At 41.7% G+C, this 18831-nt stretch overlaps 1 protein-coding gene across 1 annotated transcript; it reads left to right on the top strand.

Annotated features, from left to right (window-relative positions):
* The first annotated feature begins 22 nt into the window (after window positions 1–22).
* Window positions 23–18329, top strand: LOC138968995 (rab proteins geranylgeranyltransferase component A 2-like). Its single transcript, XM_070341679.1, has 15 exons — window positions 23–223; window positions 2217–2283; window positions 3421–3493; window positions 4159–4289; window positions 5831–6215; window positions 6605–6721; window positions 8841–8961; window positions 9262–9377; window positions 9627–9808; window positions 10235–10279; window positions 11211–11270; window positions 12321–12381; window positions 12881–12980; window positions 14640–14902; window positions 15485–18329. Exons 1-15 carry the CDS (start codon window positions 175–177, stop codon window positions 15848–15850), a joined length of 2136 nt encoding a protein of 711 aa, XP_070197780.1. The 5' UTR covers window positions 23–174; the 3' UTR covers window positions 15851–18329.
* The last annotated feature ends 502 nt before the right edge of the window (window positions 18330–18831 follow it).

Here is an 18831-nt window from a genome sequence, read left to right on the forward strand (position 1 = left end):
GGACTGATGTACCAGGGGACTCTACTCTGCGGGAGTTGATTGGACACTTGGTCATGGGGATGAAATCATTTTTCGATTTTAGCACTTGCTAATCAGTGGCTTTCTCTACTACATTCTACTGGAGACACAGTGATTTTCAAGAAAAGTACACAAACTGTATCCAAGAATTCAAAAATGGCCTCGGATCTTCCTGATGAATTCGATGTTATTGTGCTTGGCACAGGTTTGTTTACGTTTTGCATTGTAACAAGGTTGTCTCTGTCTCTCTGTCTCTCTGTCTCTCTCTGTCTCTGTCTCTCTCTCTCTGTCTCTCTCTCTGTCTCTCTCTCTCTCTGTCTCTCTGTCTCTGTCTGTCTCTCTCTCTCTGTGTCTCCCTCTCTCTCTATGAAAAACCCCCCAAACATCTTTGCACGACAAAGTGATGCCATTCTCAATGCGAAGTGTTTGGAAACTTAATTTGGGTTTAAAATGGTATTGAGAGTGAAACGATAGAAAAAAGAACCATACTTAATTTTAGTTCTAGAGTTGGAGAAAGACATGTATACACTAATGAATCATTCATTCAGGCTGACAGGTGAAGCTTAGATGACGGGTAAGCTAGCCCATGTAACGCCAGTGTTCAAGAAAGGGGAGCGTTATAGGCCGGAGAACTATCGACCAATCTCCCTCACATCTATCCCCTGCAAGCTCCTAGAGCACATCATTGTGAGCGCCATCCTCACCTACTGCGAACAACACCAAATACTCTGTCCTGAACAACACGGCTTCCGACGGGGAAGATCATGCGAGACCCAGCTGCTAGGGCTTGTCGACGAGGCCTTGTTCGCGCTTGAGCAAGGGCACCAGGTGGACCTTCTAGTGCTGGATTTCTCCCGCGCGTTTGACAAGGTCAGCCACAGCCTACTCGTGCATAAACTCCGTCAGTACGGCATAGGTAGGAAAGTTAACGCCGGGGTCGAGGATTTCCTCACCAACAGGAAGCAGTCCGTCGTCGTCAACGGGGCCATCTCAGAGCTAGCTCCAGTGGGAAGTGGCGTTCCTCAAGGGTCCGTGCTCGGGCCGACGCTATTTCTGCTGTACATAAACGATCTCCCGTCAGACCTGACCTCGACTGCGCGACTTTTCGCCGACGACACAGCGTGCCACGCTGACGTCAAGACAGCAGCGGACCAAGAAAACCTCCAAACAGACCTCGACAGACTGGCGTCCTGGGAACAGAAGTGGAAGATGGCATTCCATCCTGCCAAATGCAACACCGTACACATGACCCGACGTCGTACCACCCTACCATACGAGTACCAGCTCCACGGCCAGAAACTCCAGGAGGAGACCCAGGCCAAGTACCTCGGCGTCACCCTGACCAAAGACCTGAAGTGGAACACCCACATCGCCAACATCTCCACCAAGGCGAACAGAGCACTTGGCTTTGCTAGACGCAACATCAAGCTCAGCAACAAGAAGGTCAAGGCGGCTGCATACAAGGCACTAGTACGACCCATCCTAGAGTATGCCAGCCCAGTATGGGACCCACACACCGCTGAAGACAGTGCCTCTCTCGAAAAGGTCCAAAGAAGAGCAGCCAGATGGGTGTCGCATCGCTTCCGCCAGACCTCCAGCGTCAACAACATGCTCGAAGACCTTGAGTGGCCTACGCTTGAGAGCAGACGGAGGCGAGCGAGACTAACAACTTTCTACAAAGTCCACCACGACCTTGTCGCAGTGAAGAGCAACCACGCACCAAAGCCAAGCCCACCCAAGTACACGACCAGGCAGACCCACGCTCTGTCCTACGAAATCCCCCACTCCAGGACAGCCTACAGGCAGAAAACATTCTTCCCGCGCACCATTCCAGAGTGGAACCGCCTGCCTGTAGAAACTGCCACAGCGCCATCCCTGGCATCCTTTCAGGCCAGGCTGGCAACTCTCCACTGACCCATCAGCCCCCCCCCCCTACCCCCAACCCCCCCCCCCTACCCCCAACCCCCCCCCCCCCTGAACTTCACCCCTGACCAAGCAATAGACCGGAACCAACATCACCCAAGCGTAGCAGATTCATCACCATGCTGATGTTGGCTACCTATCACTAAGAAGAAGAAGAAGAAGAACTTCTTCTTTATGTTGTGAAAAGTTTCTTCTTCTGCCATCCAAGGCACATAAGTTAAGACCAATTAAGGTGATCACACAAATCGCCACCTTATGTCAGATACTTTTTGCAGGTCTTCCTGAAACCCTCCTTGCGGCAGCATTCTCCAGAATTGGATTGACAGTGCTACATCTGGACAGGTTACAATTTTTTATCTAAACATTTCATTTTCAATTTGTTTGTATTAGGCACACAAACAAAAAAGTCTGTTTACGGTATCCCGACCGACCCTATTTTTTCGCGCGACCCTGAACTTTTTTTTTGCATTTGGGGAGGGGGGGGGGGGGGGGGGGGGAGTCTTTGTTTTTTGGCAAAATAATTTAAAAATATGGTTTTTTGGGGAAAAAAAATAAATCCCGACCTTTTTTTGCCTATGTTACCGTAAACAGACTATTTTTGTTTGTTGGCCTTACAAAGAGTACCCTCCTTTGAAGACTTCAAACAATTTGAGAAAATCAGGTCTTAAAGTGAGGGAGTCTTAAAATTGAGGTCAATTTACAACAATTACATTTACAGAGGGTACTAAATGGAAAATTGGAAAACATAGGGTCTTGAATTAAACTGTTTTAAGAGGAACGGTAGGGCGGGGATGTAGCTCAGTCGGTAGCGCGCTGGATTTGTATCCAGTTGGCCACTGTCAGCGTGAGTTCGTCCCCACGTTCGGCGAGAGATTTATTTCTCAGAGTCAACTTTGTGTGCAGACTCTCCTCGGTGTCCGAACACCCCTGTGTGTACACGCAATCACAAGACCAAGTGCGCACGAAAAAGATCCTGTAATCCATGTCAGAGGTCGGTGGGTTATAGAAACACGAAAATACCAAGCATGCTTCCTCCGAAAGCGGCGTTATGGCTGCCTAAATGGCGGGGTAAAAACGGTCATACACGTAAAAGCCGTGGGAGTTTCAGCCCAAGAACGAACAAACAAACGAACAAGAGGAACGGGGGTGGGGGGTGTTGAAATAAGTGGTTTAAAAAAAAAGAGGGAGGGGGGGGGGGGGGGTGGGTCCATTGTAATGCTGGTGAAGAAGACAAGCAATTCATAATTCCGGGTTGCTTAGTGGTGCTTTGTGATTATCATTTATATTAATTGCAAAACAATCCTGAAAGGGCTGCGGACATTAAACTTGAAACAATTAAGCTTACCAAATGAATGAGCTATCACTGTGCAGTATGTGGTAGAGTGTTAATTTATACAGTATTTGTGACTGATCTACTTGATACAAGTAACATTTGATTCTACTAGCTGTAACAAAAGTGTATAAATTTGTCTTATACAGGAACGATTATTACAGTGGCAGCTGGGCTTCCTTTAGTTTGAGACAAATTCCTGGATGGATTGAAGGGCAAAAGGTAAAGGTGATTTACTTCAAAAAGTAGTGTATTACTGTACATGTGTAGGTCTCTAGATAATAGAAGTCATTTGCTTAAAAAGTTTGATCTTTTTGTTTTTGCATGTTATGTTTCATCTTCATGAATTAAATATGAAATATGTTTTTAAAACATCAGTTGGGAAGAACAAGTGACAGTGTTACATTTACATACGGTTCAAACGTAGTATAAGTATCCATTGACACTTTGGTAGACGCAATAACACACAGACACTGGTACACACACACACACACACACACACACACACACACACACACACACACACACACACACACACACACACACACACACACACACACACAGACAGACAGACAGACAGCCATGGGTACACACACACAGACAGCATGGGTACACACACTCACACACACACACACACACACACACACACACACACACACACACACAGTCATGGGTACACACATGTACGCACACACACACAGACACAGTCATGGGTACACACATGTATGCACACACACACACACACACACACACACACATACACCCTGGGACTGTAAGTATATTTATTTTCAGAGGTTAATATTCACATATTTCTATTATTAGGTAGACTTATTTAGTCTCCTATGCAAGCGGTTTGATTGTCATTGTTATGGCCTTTGTCTTTCCAGAAAGCTCAGTGCTACGCGAGTGAAGTGAATGAAGAGAAGTTGTCCAGCCTGCTGAAGGAGGGTGAGAGGGCTCTGCAGCTTCCGGAGACATTCCACACCGTCTTTGAAGCACAGAGCAAATACCATGTTGGGTGCGTCAAGATTATGTACAGTGGAACCCCCCTTTTAAGACCACCTAGTTTAAGACTCCCTCCTTTTTAAGACCTGACTTTTTTAGATTTTCTGTTCATAACCACTGTTAATTTACCTCCATTTTAAGACTCCTTCCCTTTTAAGACCTGATTTTCTCAGATTTTTAGAGGTCTTAAAAAGGGGGTTCCACTGTAAGCATATAGCAAACACTTCAGGATTGTAGTACAGTGGTACCTTTAATAAAAGGACACCCTTGGTGTCAGCCTACAAGATCAAAATAATGTACCTTTGGTTGTTAAGCTTACTTGACCTTTTGACTCGCAATGACAGCAGGGTATGATTAGAAAAATAAGATTACAGTAGTACCTGCCATATCCGGTCACCCATTAGTCATTGCAAAGGTGACCGCAAATATCAGGTGGCCGTTCATTACAGGCCCCCTCCTCCTCCAAAAAAAAACCCCAAAACACGATCAAGTTTTCATGAAGAAAAGAAAGCGATCATCCACGAGCCGCCGATTCATTGTCTCTGTTAGTTTTGCTTTCGTTTATACATCTTAATTATTTGCGTGTTTAACTCGATCGTCCTGGCTAAGCTATTGTTTCGTATGTTTCTATGTGTGTTGTTTGGATTATTATATATGTATTTGAGTGTCAGATAAACAAGTGTTTCAAACTCACATCAGCTGTGATCGATCCGGAAGTGACTGCCGTAAATGTACATGTATGCGCATGTCTGTATTTACAGTTTGCGCATGCGTAAGTATTCATGTCGTCTGCTCGTGCTGTGCCGTCTGTGCACACAGAGATACTGTCTACAGATCTCTGGTGCACACAACACACACACACACACACCGTCACACACACACACACACACACAGCGATCGCTCACACTCCAATGTAAACAAAAACAATCTTGAGTTTGACTCGTCAGCTTTATTAACAGGCGATACATGTGTTAACAGTTATAGAAAGTGGACAGGTGCTGATTTCTAACAGCCAGATAGCAGGTGGGAGGTGGGTGGGCGGGGAGAGCCACAGGCGCTTGCCCGCGAAAGTGACAAGTGGCCGTTAAGTGGCCGCTCCTGTCGAGTAAGAGGGGCACCTTAGGGCAAAAATCAGTGACCGTTGACCGCGTCAGACAGGTTAACGGCCATTAAGAGTCAATTATAGAAGGAAAACTCATTAGTCATGGGAAAGCTGGCCGCTCCGGGCAGGTTCACGCCCACGAAAGGGCCGGAAATGGAAGGGACTACTGTATATTAAAATGTAAGGAAGTAGAACAAAAAATCCTTCTTTTTCTCATTTGCAGGCTTGTAAGATGTGGAGCTCCGGTCAACTTTTTGTATTCATTGCATGTACTTTATACAAATTAATATCTTCAGTTTGTCTAGCTGCCAGTCTGTCTCATTGTCTATCTTTTTTCCTACCAGTCAGAAGCTTTAGATTAATGGCTAGTTTATTTTATTAACTTATTTGTTTCTTTATTTACCTATATATTTGTTTATTCATTTCTGTATTTGATCATTTCTTTATTTCAGAGAGCGTCCCAAAGAGGAAAAAGCCATTCCAGATTCTTCCCCTTCCACAGATGAATCAGCCAAGCCTGACTCTACAGACACTTCTCTACCCCCTGCCACTGCATCTGAATCAGGAGATTCCAAAATTCCAGAACTGTCGGGACCTTCTCCGACAGGGGATGCTGAGACATCAACTGGAATTGTCCCAGGACAGTTTGATTCCGCTCCAGAAGAGGAAGAAGATTCTAAAACGGAAAAGCGTGAAGGGGAGGCAACTGGACCAGCAGGGGAAGCAAGCGGTGGAAAGGTGGAACCAGCCGCTGGAGAACAGAAGCAACAGAGAGAATGGTTCTTTGAGGACATTGAGAAAGAGTGGCGTAAATTCAGCTTTGACCTTACTCCTAAGGTTTGTTGGCACCGGCTGTTGATTTTTCAGTGTTATTGTTTGTAGAACGTTACATGTTTTTTTCCCTTAGGAGCTCGTTAAAGACCGGTTCGGCTGTATAGCTTTCAAGGGTCGTTTTGTCAGAAATGTGCCTGCAGTTTATACAGTTTTTGTTTTTCATAAGAGTGAGTTTACAGTGATGTTTCGAGGATGAAGTTTCTTTGGAAAATTTGTGGAAATGGCTATAACAGTTTCAGCAGTTTTTGGAAGTGTTTCCTTTACCCCATTATGAAAAAGTTTGTCAATTTTGCTATGAATGACAGCATTAAGTTTTCAGTGATTTGAAACAAGTTTTGGAGATTCACCGTCTGTCGACGCTTAATGACATCCCTGGGTTGTGTTTGTTGCAGTTGTTGTACTGTGCTGGGTCCATGGTGGAACTGCTCATTGTCTCAGACGTGGCCAAGTACTGTGAGTTTCGCACTGTCAGTCGCGTTCTTACACTGCGTGACAACAACTTGGAAAGGGTCAGTCTTTTTGCTTATACTTGTTTGGTTGTGTGTGTTTGTGTGTGTGTGTGTATGCGCGTGTGTGTATGTATTTATGTTTACTGTACAGTATGTTCACTTTTACTTGCTTCTATATATATATACGACTTGTGTCTGTCTGTCTGTGTGACTGTCTGTGTGTCTGTCTGTGAGTTCGCGATGCACGGCCAAAGTTCTTGATGGATCTGCTTCAAATTTGGTGGGCATATTCAGGTAGACCCGGGACAGGACACAACCTGGTCGATATTTCAACACGTGCTCTCAGCGCACAGCGCTGAACCGATTTTGGTTCCACCTCAGCTACCCGGGCCCCCATACCGACACACCAAAGCCGCTACACCACATCACAACGCCAAAGTTCTCGGTGGATCTTTTTCAAATTTGGACACCGTATTCAGCTACCGGACACAATATCATCGATGAGATATTTCAACACGTGCTCTCAGCGCGCAGCGCTGAACCGATTTTTTTTTTTTTTTTTTGTTTTTTGTTTTTTTACAATTTTATTCAAATAAATAACAACAATCAACAATATCTCATACAATGAATTAAATACATCTTATCGAGTACAACAAGCTAACTTTTTTTTAACGTTTTGTTCTTCGAACACTCACACAAAAATGCTTCTTATCTGTAACTGCCTATTAAAAATACTTTCCAACGGTAAAAACGAATTTGTTTTTTTATATATACTAACGCACATCTTTCCGATTAAGATAATGTGGTTCAATTTATACATAGTTGCCTTTTTCACCATTACAAAATGCATACCAAATAAAACATCACTAACTTTCAAAACAATCTTAATTTCTAAAGTACGAAAAATAAATTCTTCAAAAAACCGATTTTGGTTCCACCTCAGCTACCCGGGCCCCCATACCGACACACCAAAGCCGCTAGACCACATCACAACGCCAAAGTTCTCGGTGGATCTTTTTCAAATTTGGACACCGTATTCAGCTACCGGACACAATATCATCGATGAGATATTTCAACACGTGCTCTCAGCGCGCAGCGCTGAACCGATTTTGGTTTTGGTGTTAATTTCACCATTATAAGTAACTCTTCCTTATCTTCTCCAGTGTCTTGCGTTTATCTCCCTTCCTTCGTGTGGCTTCAATCCATATTTCCGTTTGTAAGTTACTATTTTTAGAATGTCACTGCGCTGTCCACAACGCTTCCCTTGCACCCGTAAGTTGTTCTTACTGTCAAAGTGAAAAGGTCGAATCAATTTATAGCCACGCGAAAAATACACTCTCACCTATCTCTATATATTTATAGATATAGATATACATATATATATATACGGCTTCTGTGTGTGTGTGTGTGTTTGTGTTTGTGTGTGGGCAAAAACCTGTGCATTGTAGAGTTCTGTTTGTGATGTGGTCTAGCGGCTTTTGTCTGTCTGTATGTTCTGGCATTTGAGATTCCACAGCAGATAATATAGGGCTAAGAAAATAAGCTCTAAAATTCTCAATCCCGTTTGACAGGACTTCGCCTTCAAAGGTGATTGTGGTGAACCGCCACGCTGTCTGTCTCTGTCTCGCGATTCACCCCGGCGAAGCCGGGTATTCTTCTAGTATTTATATATGTTAATTGACTGTATGATCAGAAAGATGAATTCCATTTGTAGACAAAGGTTTGCTCTTCTGTGTCCTTATTATTTTTGTTGATGGTTTTGTACATTTATCAAGCTCCAATCTCAGAGAAAGACACAGCCTGATAATTAACTTTTATCTATGTCTTATTGCAAAAGTGTGAAATGACATCAGGATTCCTGTATCAGATGGTGTGTAGACTACAATGTATTTACAGAGGTTATGAACAGAAAATCTATAAAAAAAAAAATCGGGGGCCTTTAAAGGAGGGGGGGGGGGGGGGGGGAGGGGTTCTACTGTACAGTAACATATTTTCCTGAAAGGTCTTCCTCTATAACCTGGTTTCATTATATTTTGTCTTCAGACTGTTTGTAAAACACTAAATGTGTCACTGGTTCAAGACTCATTTTTTAAGAGAACATTTTCCAGGGACTTTGAACGTGTTGAAAGCAATATCCTTGTAAAAATAAATGTTATAAACATCTTGTGTTTCTGTGTAGGTGCCATGTTCTCGTGCGGATGTGTTCAGCAGTAAAGCCCTGTCACTGCTGGAAAAGAGACTGCTGATGAAATTCCTCACCTTCGCTGCTGAGTATGATAAGCAGCCTGATGAATACAAAGGTATTCTTTCTTTCACTTGTATCTGTAAAGGTACGTAAGTCTGATACTTTGAGCAATACACTTGAAAGCTTGAACTTAAGGTCTGCTCTTACAACTATTTTAAGACATGTTTTCTGTCTTTTCAGTTTCTTAACAGAGAAACTTTAAGAGCAGAATAGTTTTGCCCTCTGCCAACTCTGCATGCAAACATGCTGGAGGATGTTTATTTACTTGCCAGAGGAAAACTGTTCACCTTTGAGTTGTGAAATTGTATGTGTGTGTGTGTCTGTGAAATTAATGGAAATACATAATGTGTTGCAGGTTTTGAGGACAAACCATTCGTGGAATTCCTTGCCTCCAAGAAGCTGTCTCCAAAGATTCAGTATTTCATTTTGCATGCCATTGCCATGGCGACAGAGTCCACATCTACCAAAGAGGTATAGTATTATGTTTTGGTTCTGTGATTATCTGTCTTTATGTTTTGGTGTTCATGTTTGTTGTCACATTTTACTTTGATTGTGATCACTACATACACTGTGATCCTTCTTGAAGATAGTTATCTAAATTAATTTGTACATAGCAAAAAGAAGCAAATCTTGTCTGGTGTTCCAAAATGAATGTTTTGATTTGCTGATTTTCTTGCGTATCTTCCTCTGCTTGGTTGTATATATTTTTATTTTTTACAGGGTTTGGAAAACACCCAGAAATTCTTGAGATCCCTAGGTCGCTACGGCAACACAGCATTCCTTTTCCCGTTGTATGGCAGCGGTGAACTTCCACAAGGCTTCTGTAGGCTTTCTGCTGTCTTTGGTGGGATTTATGTCCTGACTCTCTCAGTCTCACATCTCCTTGTGAATGATGAGAACAAGTAAGTAAGAGATTTATTTGTAGATTTTTGTGTTGTTGACATGTCTGGGTGGTGAAAGTATGCTTGCAGGTAGAGGGTGATTCTAGTCTATTTTCAAAGTTTTTAAACATTTATTTTGACTTTGATTTATCGCAAACAAAGTGTAAAGTTTTGCACTTATTGTTTTGAGTTGAGCAGGTCAAAAGATTATGCACCGCTTCAATATGAATGTTGTGAACCAAGAAGCAAACAAACTCTTTGGTGCTAGAATTTAGAAGAAAAAACCCATGTCAATTCATCCATGAGATTTAGAATACATACCACACTTTAGAAGTAACCTTTTTTCACAGATGAAATGTTTCTATTACAAATATGAATGCACTGTGGAGTCTAGTACATGAACTATTTTCCGCATTATATGTTTACATTTTTTCTTTTGACTATTAGATGCACAGGCGTTATCACTTCAGCTGGACAGAGGATTTCTTGCAAGTAAGTAAGATAGCGCTCACATGTAAAACCGAAAGAACACAATAAGAGCAACACATGGAGAGTTCCATCTGGTATACCTCTATAATATTTGGATAAGATGTATAATACATGGGATCTTGCATGTTTATTACTCAGAGCAGAAAGAAAAGGGTTATGTGGCACTAAATTATTCTGAAGGTTATGGATAAATAGAAAGGAAAGTGGTTAACATAGCTCTTTGGTTAGTTAAGGAGTTTAGAATGCACTTGTGCATGTGTTGTATTTCTGCTTTTGGTCTTGAAATTGAATCCAGGATCTGTTGTGTCTTGGTGTACAGTGGGACCCCGCTTTTCAGACCCTCCAATTTAAGACCTCTACCCTTTTAAGGCCTTGCTTTTTCAGATTTTCTGTTCATAACCTCTGTAAATGTACCCCCCTTTTTTTCTTCTTCTTCTTCTTCTGCGTTCGTGGGCTGAAACTCCCTTGTACACTCGTGTGGTTTTTTTTTGCACGAGTGGAATTTTACGTGTATGACCGTTTTTTTACCCCGCCATTTAGGCAGCCATACGCCGTTTTCGGAGGAAGCATGCTGGGTATTTTCGTGTTTCTATAACCCACCGAACTCTGACATGGATTACAGGATCTTTTTCGTGCGCACTTGGTCTTGTGCTTGCGTGTACACACGGGGGTGTTCGGACACCGAGGAGAGTCTGCACACAAAGTTGACTCTGAGAAATAAATCTCTCGCCGAACGTGGGGACGAACTCACGCTGACAGCGGCCAACTGGATACAAGTCCAGCGCGCTACCGACTGAGCTACATCCCCGCTCTACCCCCCTTTTAAAAGTCGCTCCTTTATCAGACCTGAATTTCTTAGATTTTGGGGGTTCCTCTGTACTGTGATTTTCTCATGTTATTCACAGAGCTGACAACATTTTGTTTTGTATTTCAGGTATTTGATAGCAGATCCCAGCTACCTCCCCAAGGATTTCTACAAGGTTCCTCAAGAAAGGTGCTTTTTGCAACTGTGTGTGTGTGTGCGAGTGTGGGTGCATGTATGTGTGTGTGTGTGTGTGTGTGTGTGTGTGTGTGTGTGTGTGTGTGTGTGTGTGTGTGTGTGTGTGTGTGTGTGTGTTGGAAGTGTAAGTTGTATGAGTGCAAATGGATAAGTTTTTATCTGTACCAGGCATTTTGTCATTACATTTTTATGTGTGCATGTATGTTGATAGTGTGTTTGAATTTTTGCCACATGGGGCACTGATTTTGCTGTTTTTGACTCACATGCGAAGCAAAAGTGAGTCTATGTACTCACCCGAGTCGTCCGTCCGTCCGTCCGTCCGTCCGGCCGGCCGGCCGGCCGGCCGGAAAACTTTAACGTTGAATATTTCTTGGACACTATTCAGTCTATCAGTACCAAATTTGGCAAGATGGTGTATGATGACAAGGCCCAAAAAAACATACATAGCATCTTGACCTTGCTTCAAGGTCAAGGTCGCAGGGGCCATAAATGTTGTCTAAAAAACAGCTATTTTTCCCATTTTTCCCATTTTCTCTGAAGTTTTTGAGATTGAATACCTCACCTATATATGATATATAGGGCAAAGTAAGCCCCATCTTTTGATACCAGTTTGGTTTACCTTGCTTCAAGGTCAAGGTCACAGGAGCTCTTCAAAGTTGGATTGTATACATATTTTGAAGTGACCTTGACCCTGAACTATGGAAGATAACTGTTTCAAACTTAAAAATTATGTGGGGCACATGTTATGCTTTCATCATGAGACACATTTGGTCACATATGATCAAGGTCAAGGTCACTTTGACCCTTATGAAATGTGACCAAAATAAGGTAGTGAACCACTAAAAGTGACCATATCTCATGGTAGAAAGAGCCAATAAGCACCATTGTACTTCCTATGTCTTGAATTAACAGCTTTGTGTTGCATGACCTTGGATGACCTTGACCTTGGGTCAAGGTCACATGTATTTTGGAAGGAAAAATGTGTAAAGCAGAAGGTCAAGCATGTGAGTCGTATGGGCTTTGCCCTTCTTGTTTATGTTTCAGTCGAATTTCCAGAGGCATCTTTGTGACAGACAGCTCAATTTTGTCAGGAGAAGGAGAGGATGTAAGTGTTTGTGTGTGTGTATGCATGCTTGTATGCATGCGTGTATGCATGCACGCATGTGTGTGTTTGCAGATTGATGCGTGTTTGTTTATTTGCTTCCATATGTTGAAAACAAATGTTGGTGACAAATGCACCCGTTTCTGTTTTCCTTAGCAGACCCTAGCTGCTCTGGTACCCTGCCTGTATGTACTTCTTTCAGTTTGAGAAATTGTTGTGAGGATTGGTGAAAGGCAGATTATAGAAGACTGCAGCTAGATCTCCTACCTTTATTACTTTTCTGTATGCAATAAATTACACAGAAAATGTTTCGAATCTGCAACAAAACAAGATTTTCAAGCTTTAATATGTCAGTTTTTTTTCAAATACAGATCCAGACCATTTTTGAAGCATGGGTTGATATCTTCAAAATCTTACACTTGTTCCTGATAAGACATAAACTTACCTGATATGCATTACATTTTAGGCTGACGTACTGAAATGGATGTATTATGGTTTGCAGCTGTCACTGCTACAGTTACCTCATGAGGGGCAGCCCCAGTCTCCATCCACCACAGTTCTTGAATTACCTCCATCTGCCATGGTGTCTCCTCGTCACTTGTGTAAGAAACAGTTTATCAGTACAGCGGAACTCCCGTTTAAAACCCTTAATTTCTTCTTCTTCTTCTTCTGCGTTCGTGGGCTGAAACTCCCATGTACACTCGTGTTTTTTGCACGAGTGGAATTTTACGTGTATGACCGTTTTTTACCCCGCCATTTAGGCAGCCATACGCCGTTTTCGGAGGAAGCATGCTGGGTATTTTTGTGTTTCTATAACCCACCGAACTCTGACATGGATTACAGGATCTTTTTTGTGCGCACTTGGTCTTGTGCTTGCGTGTACACACGGGGGTGTTCGGACACCGAGGAGAGTCTGCACACAAAGTTGACTCTGAGAAATAAATCTCTCGCCGAACGTGGGGACGAACTCACGCTGACAGCGGCCAACTGGATACAAATCCAGCGCACTACCGACTGAGCTACATCCCCGCCCGAAACCCTTAATTGAAGGCCCAGATGTCTCTGATTTTTCTGTGCATTACATGTGTAAATTTACCTCCATTTTAAGACTCCCTCTCTGTTATATCTGATTTTGTTCAGATTGATTGTGGTATAAAAAGGGGGTGTCTATTGTATCTCATTCAATCCCTCTCTACTTCCTCTCGATCATTATTCCTTCCTTGTTTTGTTGCTTTGCAGAAATTCTAAAATATGGAGATCTATACGTTTCCTTGTCTTTTTAAGTTCCGGTAAGATCACTCATGCTTTGATACATACTCATGGTTATACAGACTCATTCTTCAAGCTGGTTAATTTGTTGTTTAAGTTAAATTCTGTTATTAGATAGTAACAAGAAGAGCAAACGCTCGATCGAGTCACTTTCGCAGTTCTGAATATTATATGAGGCATCAGATGGACAGGAAGAAATTGCTATTCACAACACAATGAGTCACGTTCACATAAAATTTGAGCCCGGTCACTTTTATAGTTTCCGAGAAAAGCCCAACGTTAAGTTGTGTGTTGCCGAACAGAAAAGGCTAGTTATCTCCCTTGTTTTTCTGATAACGTTCGTAAAAGGCTACAGATGTAAATACTTTGATGTAAAGAATAATCCTACAAAGTTTCAATCACATCCGATGAACTTTGTCAAAGATATAAAATGTCTAATTTTTCCTTTGACGCTGACCTGTGAGCTTGAAAAAGGTCAAAGGTCAACGAAACCATCGTTAAAGTGTAGAGGTCATTGGAGGTCACGACTAAACAAAATATGAGCCCGATCGCTTTGATAGTTTCCGAGAAAAGTCCAACGTTAAGGTGGTGTCTACGGACGGCCGGCCGGACGGCCGGCCGGACAGACTAACACTGACCGATTACATAGAGTCACTTTTTCTCAAGTGACTCAAAAAGGAGGAAAACTGAGGGAGAAAAGGAAACTGTTGAAGATATGGGGCTGGGTTATGGTGTGAAGAAGAAGAAGAAAAAGAAAAATCAAAGGATAACAACAATAATTACATTAGTGTTAGCAGCCAAACAGCAAATACAGTGTCAGGACTTTTTACTTTTGACGATCTTGTTAGTTTTTAAGTTCTGTAAATTTACGTCCATTGTAAGACTACATTGTACCTTCACTTTTAAGACAGGATTTTCTCAGATATTTGGTGGTCTTAAAAATCAGATTCCACTGTAGGAACACAACATCTGACAAATTTCATGTTTTATAGACGTGGTGCACATGACAAGGCGAGCAGTTTCTGACATCAGCTCAGACCTAGAGCCGGCCGTGTCAGCACTGTTTGACGCTACCACTCCGGACGCTGCAGAATCTGACAAAGTCAAGGACACACGGAAACCGAGAGTGCTGTGGTCGCTTCATTTTCAGCACAGAGATTTGTCGGCAGTCAGCAGATCCGAACAGTTACCCAGCAATGTCTTTGTAGTGACAGGGCCTGGAGTGGAGCTGGACACAGACAGATGCGTGGAGGAGGTAAGCTTGTAGAGAATAGACACATTCCGGAAATAACTCTGCTGGATTTGTCAGTGTTTTATAAGAGTGAATACTCCTGCATTGATTGCTTTCCCTTGTGAGATTATAGGCTGGTCCATAGCAAGGGGTGTTTTTCTACACAAGGGGGTGTTTTTACGCGTGCTCCTTGTCCACGTTTGGAGATGCACCCCTTTACTAGTGACTGACCTATAATGTCCCATGGGAAAGTGTGCCTCAATAAATCCAAGAGTATTCACTCTTCACAATCCATACAAACCTGACAGAGTTATTTCTGAACATCATCTATTAAATTTTGTTATTGCCAATCAAAAGATTTTGGCTTTGAAAAGCTTGATGTATTTTGACAGGGGGAATTTTTCATCAAACATAAAGCAAAACGTTTACCATTACAAATTTGGTAGAAAAGTTACTTTGTTTTCTCTTGGTCAATATAAACTGAAAAAGTCGGGTTCATTTGAGAGTGCATGTGTCACAAAAAAACTTTGCTGGTTATTTTCATAACAATATTTTCGAAGAGGCAGAAAATGATTCATACATTCAATCTGCTCTTTTCTCTCCTAGGCAAAAACCATCTTCAAAGAGATCTGCCCAAAAGAAGAGTTCCTTCCCAAACCCCCACATCCCGATGACATCATCTACGTTGACACGGAAGAAGTTCCAGCAGCAGCGAATGATAAAGGCGAATGGGCCAAAGACGCAAACACTGCAGAGTCTTCGGAAATTGGTGATAATGCTGGTGGCCAAACTGTGGAAAAATTGGAGGATGGAGTGAAAAAAGACGGGGGAGAAGAAGAGAAGGATGGAAGAGAACAGGGCGGAGAAGGAGTGAAAACTGAGGCCGACGGTGGGGACTTGAAGAGCATTGAAGAACAAAGCAAGGAAGAAAAGAAGAAAAGTCATGGTGCCGACTGCCAGGCAGAATCTTAGCTGAACACAAGGCGTGTAGCGGGTATTGGAAGGAAAAGAACACTATGCAACAACACAACACAAACAAAAGAAACAAAATTTAACGGAGAAACTTAATTTATTTGATCTTCAGTAAAGGTCTGACACAAAAAACACACACCATTAAGTGGAGTAATATTAATACTTTATTGCATTTAGTCTTTCTTTTTCTTGCTGAGTGTATGTACAGTCTAGAGAGGAGACGGACATGGTGTGAGCTTGTCCAGGGGGGTATATGAACATCTCAGTGGCAGGGGGATGGAAGCACTTGTTAATGAGTGGGAGTGTGTATGCGCGTGGTGTGCACGAGGATGTATGCACGTGAGTGATATTTGTAAATGTGTATTATTATAATATCATCTTTGTATTTATATTATTGAAATTGTTATATCTCGATGTACAGCGCTAAGAGCATAGTTAAATTTGTGAAGCGGCGCTATATAAGCTATCTTTATTATTATTATTATTATTATTATCTGGCATGATCTTTTGTAAAGTGTCTTCCTCACACCCCTCCTCCTCCTAAAGGCTCAAAGAAAATAATAAAGATGAACATGTATTATGCTGATGCTGATTATTTGTCAGCCTTCTTTTTTGACACCAAAGTTATACCAAGAGTTAAAAAAATCAAAATGTTAGAAAAAATCCTTACCGCCCAAAGTAAAAAACAAACAAACCATATGAGCTTGTGTTCTCAACTTTTAGCACACTTGTACAACTACAATGGTGGTAAAAGTATATGTTTGAGTTAAAGTTAGTACATGTACACCTAAGGCCAAAGAAACTACAATTATGTACAGTGTTTGCTAAGGCTCCATTATTGAATGTTTTCTGACGATTTGGACCTTAAACAGTTCTAGGGACATTCACTGTACTGTCATTCTGTGCCATACAGGGCTAAAACGCTTCGCATTACATAAACAAACACACGGACCGTTAGAAAATATCACTGTCCGAACTGACAACCAAACACAGCATTTAGATTTTAAAAAAAGAACGCTCATGCACTAATTCCAAGACCTTCCTCGTGTGTGTTGTCATCTATTCAACACTCTGGGCTCAATTTCAAATCTGTATAGCTCTAGAAACGCTCAGGGGCGAAAGGTAGGACGAAAATTATGACTGGCGCCACAATAAAAATGACAGTCAGGAATGCCCATGCACTCAAAACACAGCCGTTTTCAATTTGAGTAACTCAGCACTCAAACGTTTATTTTTAAGGTATTCCTGATGTGTGGTCACATAATTACAACCCCCAACCTGAAATGTATAGCTCTTGGGGCTATGAGAGACAGTTTTGTTTTTAGCTAGATTATATCACTTTAAATATATCTGTTCACTGTGTGTTTGAAAATGGGAGTGGAGTATATCTGAAAATGAGGTTTCAGGCTTTTGATTTTGGTGAAGCAGCCTGTAGATTAAGCAGCAAGGTGGAGGGTAGCAGAGCGTTGCTGGCTGTGGTTAAAACTATGATTTTGAAATTGGTTGTGCTATTTTTGTTTTGTTTTACCCCCCCCCCTCCCCCCCCCCCCCCCCCCCACCCCCCAAGGAACAATTGAGAATCACAGTTATAAGCATTTAATCAATTCCAGCTGAATTTCATGTACATGCAGACAAAAATGGAGCTTATAAATTGTGTCTTTCAGATGTATATAGTGAACAAATGTGATCAGTGTAGTTCATTATAATTATGTGTACACATGTAGTTTGTTGAACAAGTTTTGGTTGGTTTGTTCATCTTGCCACTTTGTTGATTAATTAGGTTAAAGCCTTGAACTGTTGTATGCTTTCTGTGTATGTGAATGGGTTAGGAAGGACTAGTGGATGAATCTTAGAACATCAAAGAAGTAGGCAAGATCACAGGTGTAAATGTGTCATGATGAATGGATGACAACTGAAACATGAATGAAGTAGATAAATTAAATCAGAAATGCGAGTATGTATGTACCCACATATCGAAATGTAATGTACAAATTAAGACAGTAGTTGTGAATCAGAAAAGAATATTTTCATTCTTTTGTTACACGTCTCCATTTGTGGGTTTTTTTGTTACCGTAAAAACACGATTGCAATGAAGCTTAATGAGATACTCGGTTATGATTTTGATTTGTGCTTTGCCTTTGAATGTATTTTTCTGCATTACTAATTGCATGAGCACTCTAAATTATAATCATGATGATGTTAATACATGTACATGTACATGTATTCCAAAATGTATTACGAAATGTGTATGTTATTGTCACAGCTGCTTTCAGTATGATGGTTCTTTCACTGCTGCGCTGCTTCTTCCACTTCTGTTGAAAGTAGCATTGATGATTAAGAGTGCTCTTTGTCTTGTCATAATTAAATTGGGAAGTACGTTGTCTGTATTTTTACAGACTCTACCTTTGTTCAAATGTTTTTGTACATGAGCATACTCTCATTTGAATGAATACAACGTAAAGAAGACCATGAAAACGCAGTTAGCTTTAATTGTTTTGTATTTTGTTGTTGCAAATTTTGTCTTTTGCATGATTTCCTGATTGAGATACTGACAGGTACAAGAACGAGAATGTACAGAATAACATCCACCAGTTCAAAAATAAACAAGCAAACAAACAAAATCACTCCTAAAATATCACAGAGAATTTCAGAAAAGGTTTGACAATTTTAAATCGTGATTTTGGATCATCAACGTGTGTGTGTGTGTGTGTGTGTGTGTGTGTGCGTGCGTGCGTGTGTGCTTTCATCTGTTTTTTCCTGACAACACACACAGAGTCAGGGAACCCATCGGAATACTGGATTATAAAACAATGGGGAAGGGTGTGGGAGAATTGGGGTGGAGAAATGGGTTCAAGAAAAGACAAGGAAGGAGATGAAGTCTCACTCTCAGTCAAGTTTATAGTGCACGGGGAGCAACTGCAGTTTTTTTTGGTGTATGCAGTTTCTTCCCTTCCTTACGATGCGAAACTAAATGTATTGAT

This window comes from Littorina saxatilis, linkage group LG6 (assembly GCF_037325665.1).
Source record: "Littorina saxatilis isolate snail1 linkage group LG6, US_GU_Lsax_2.0, whole genome shotgun sequence".
NCBI lineage: Eukaryota > Metazoa > Mollusca > Gastropoda > Littorinimorpha > Littorinidae > Littorina > Littorina saxatilis.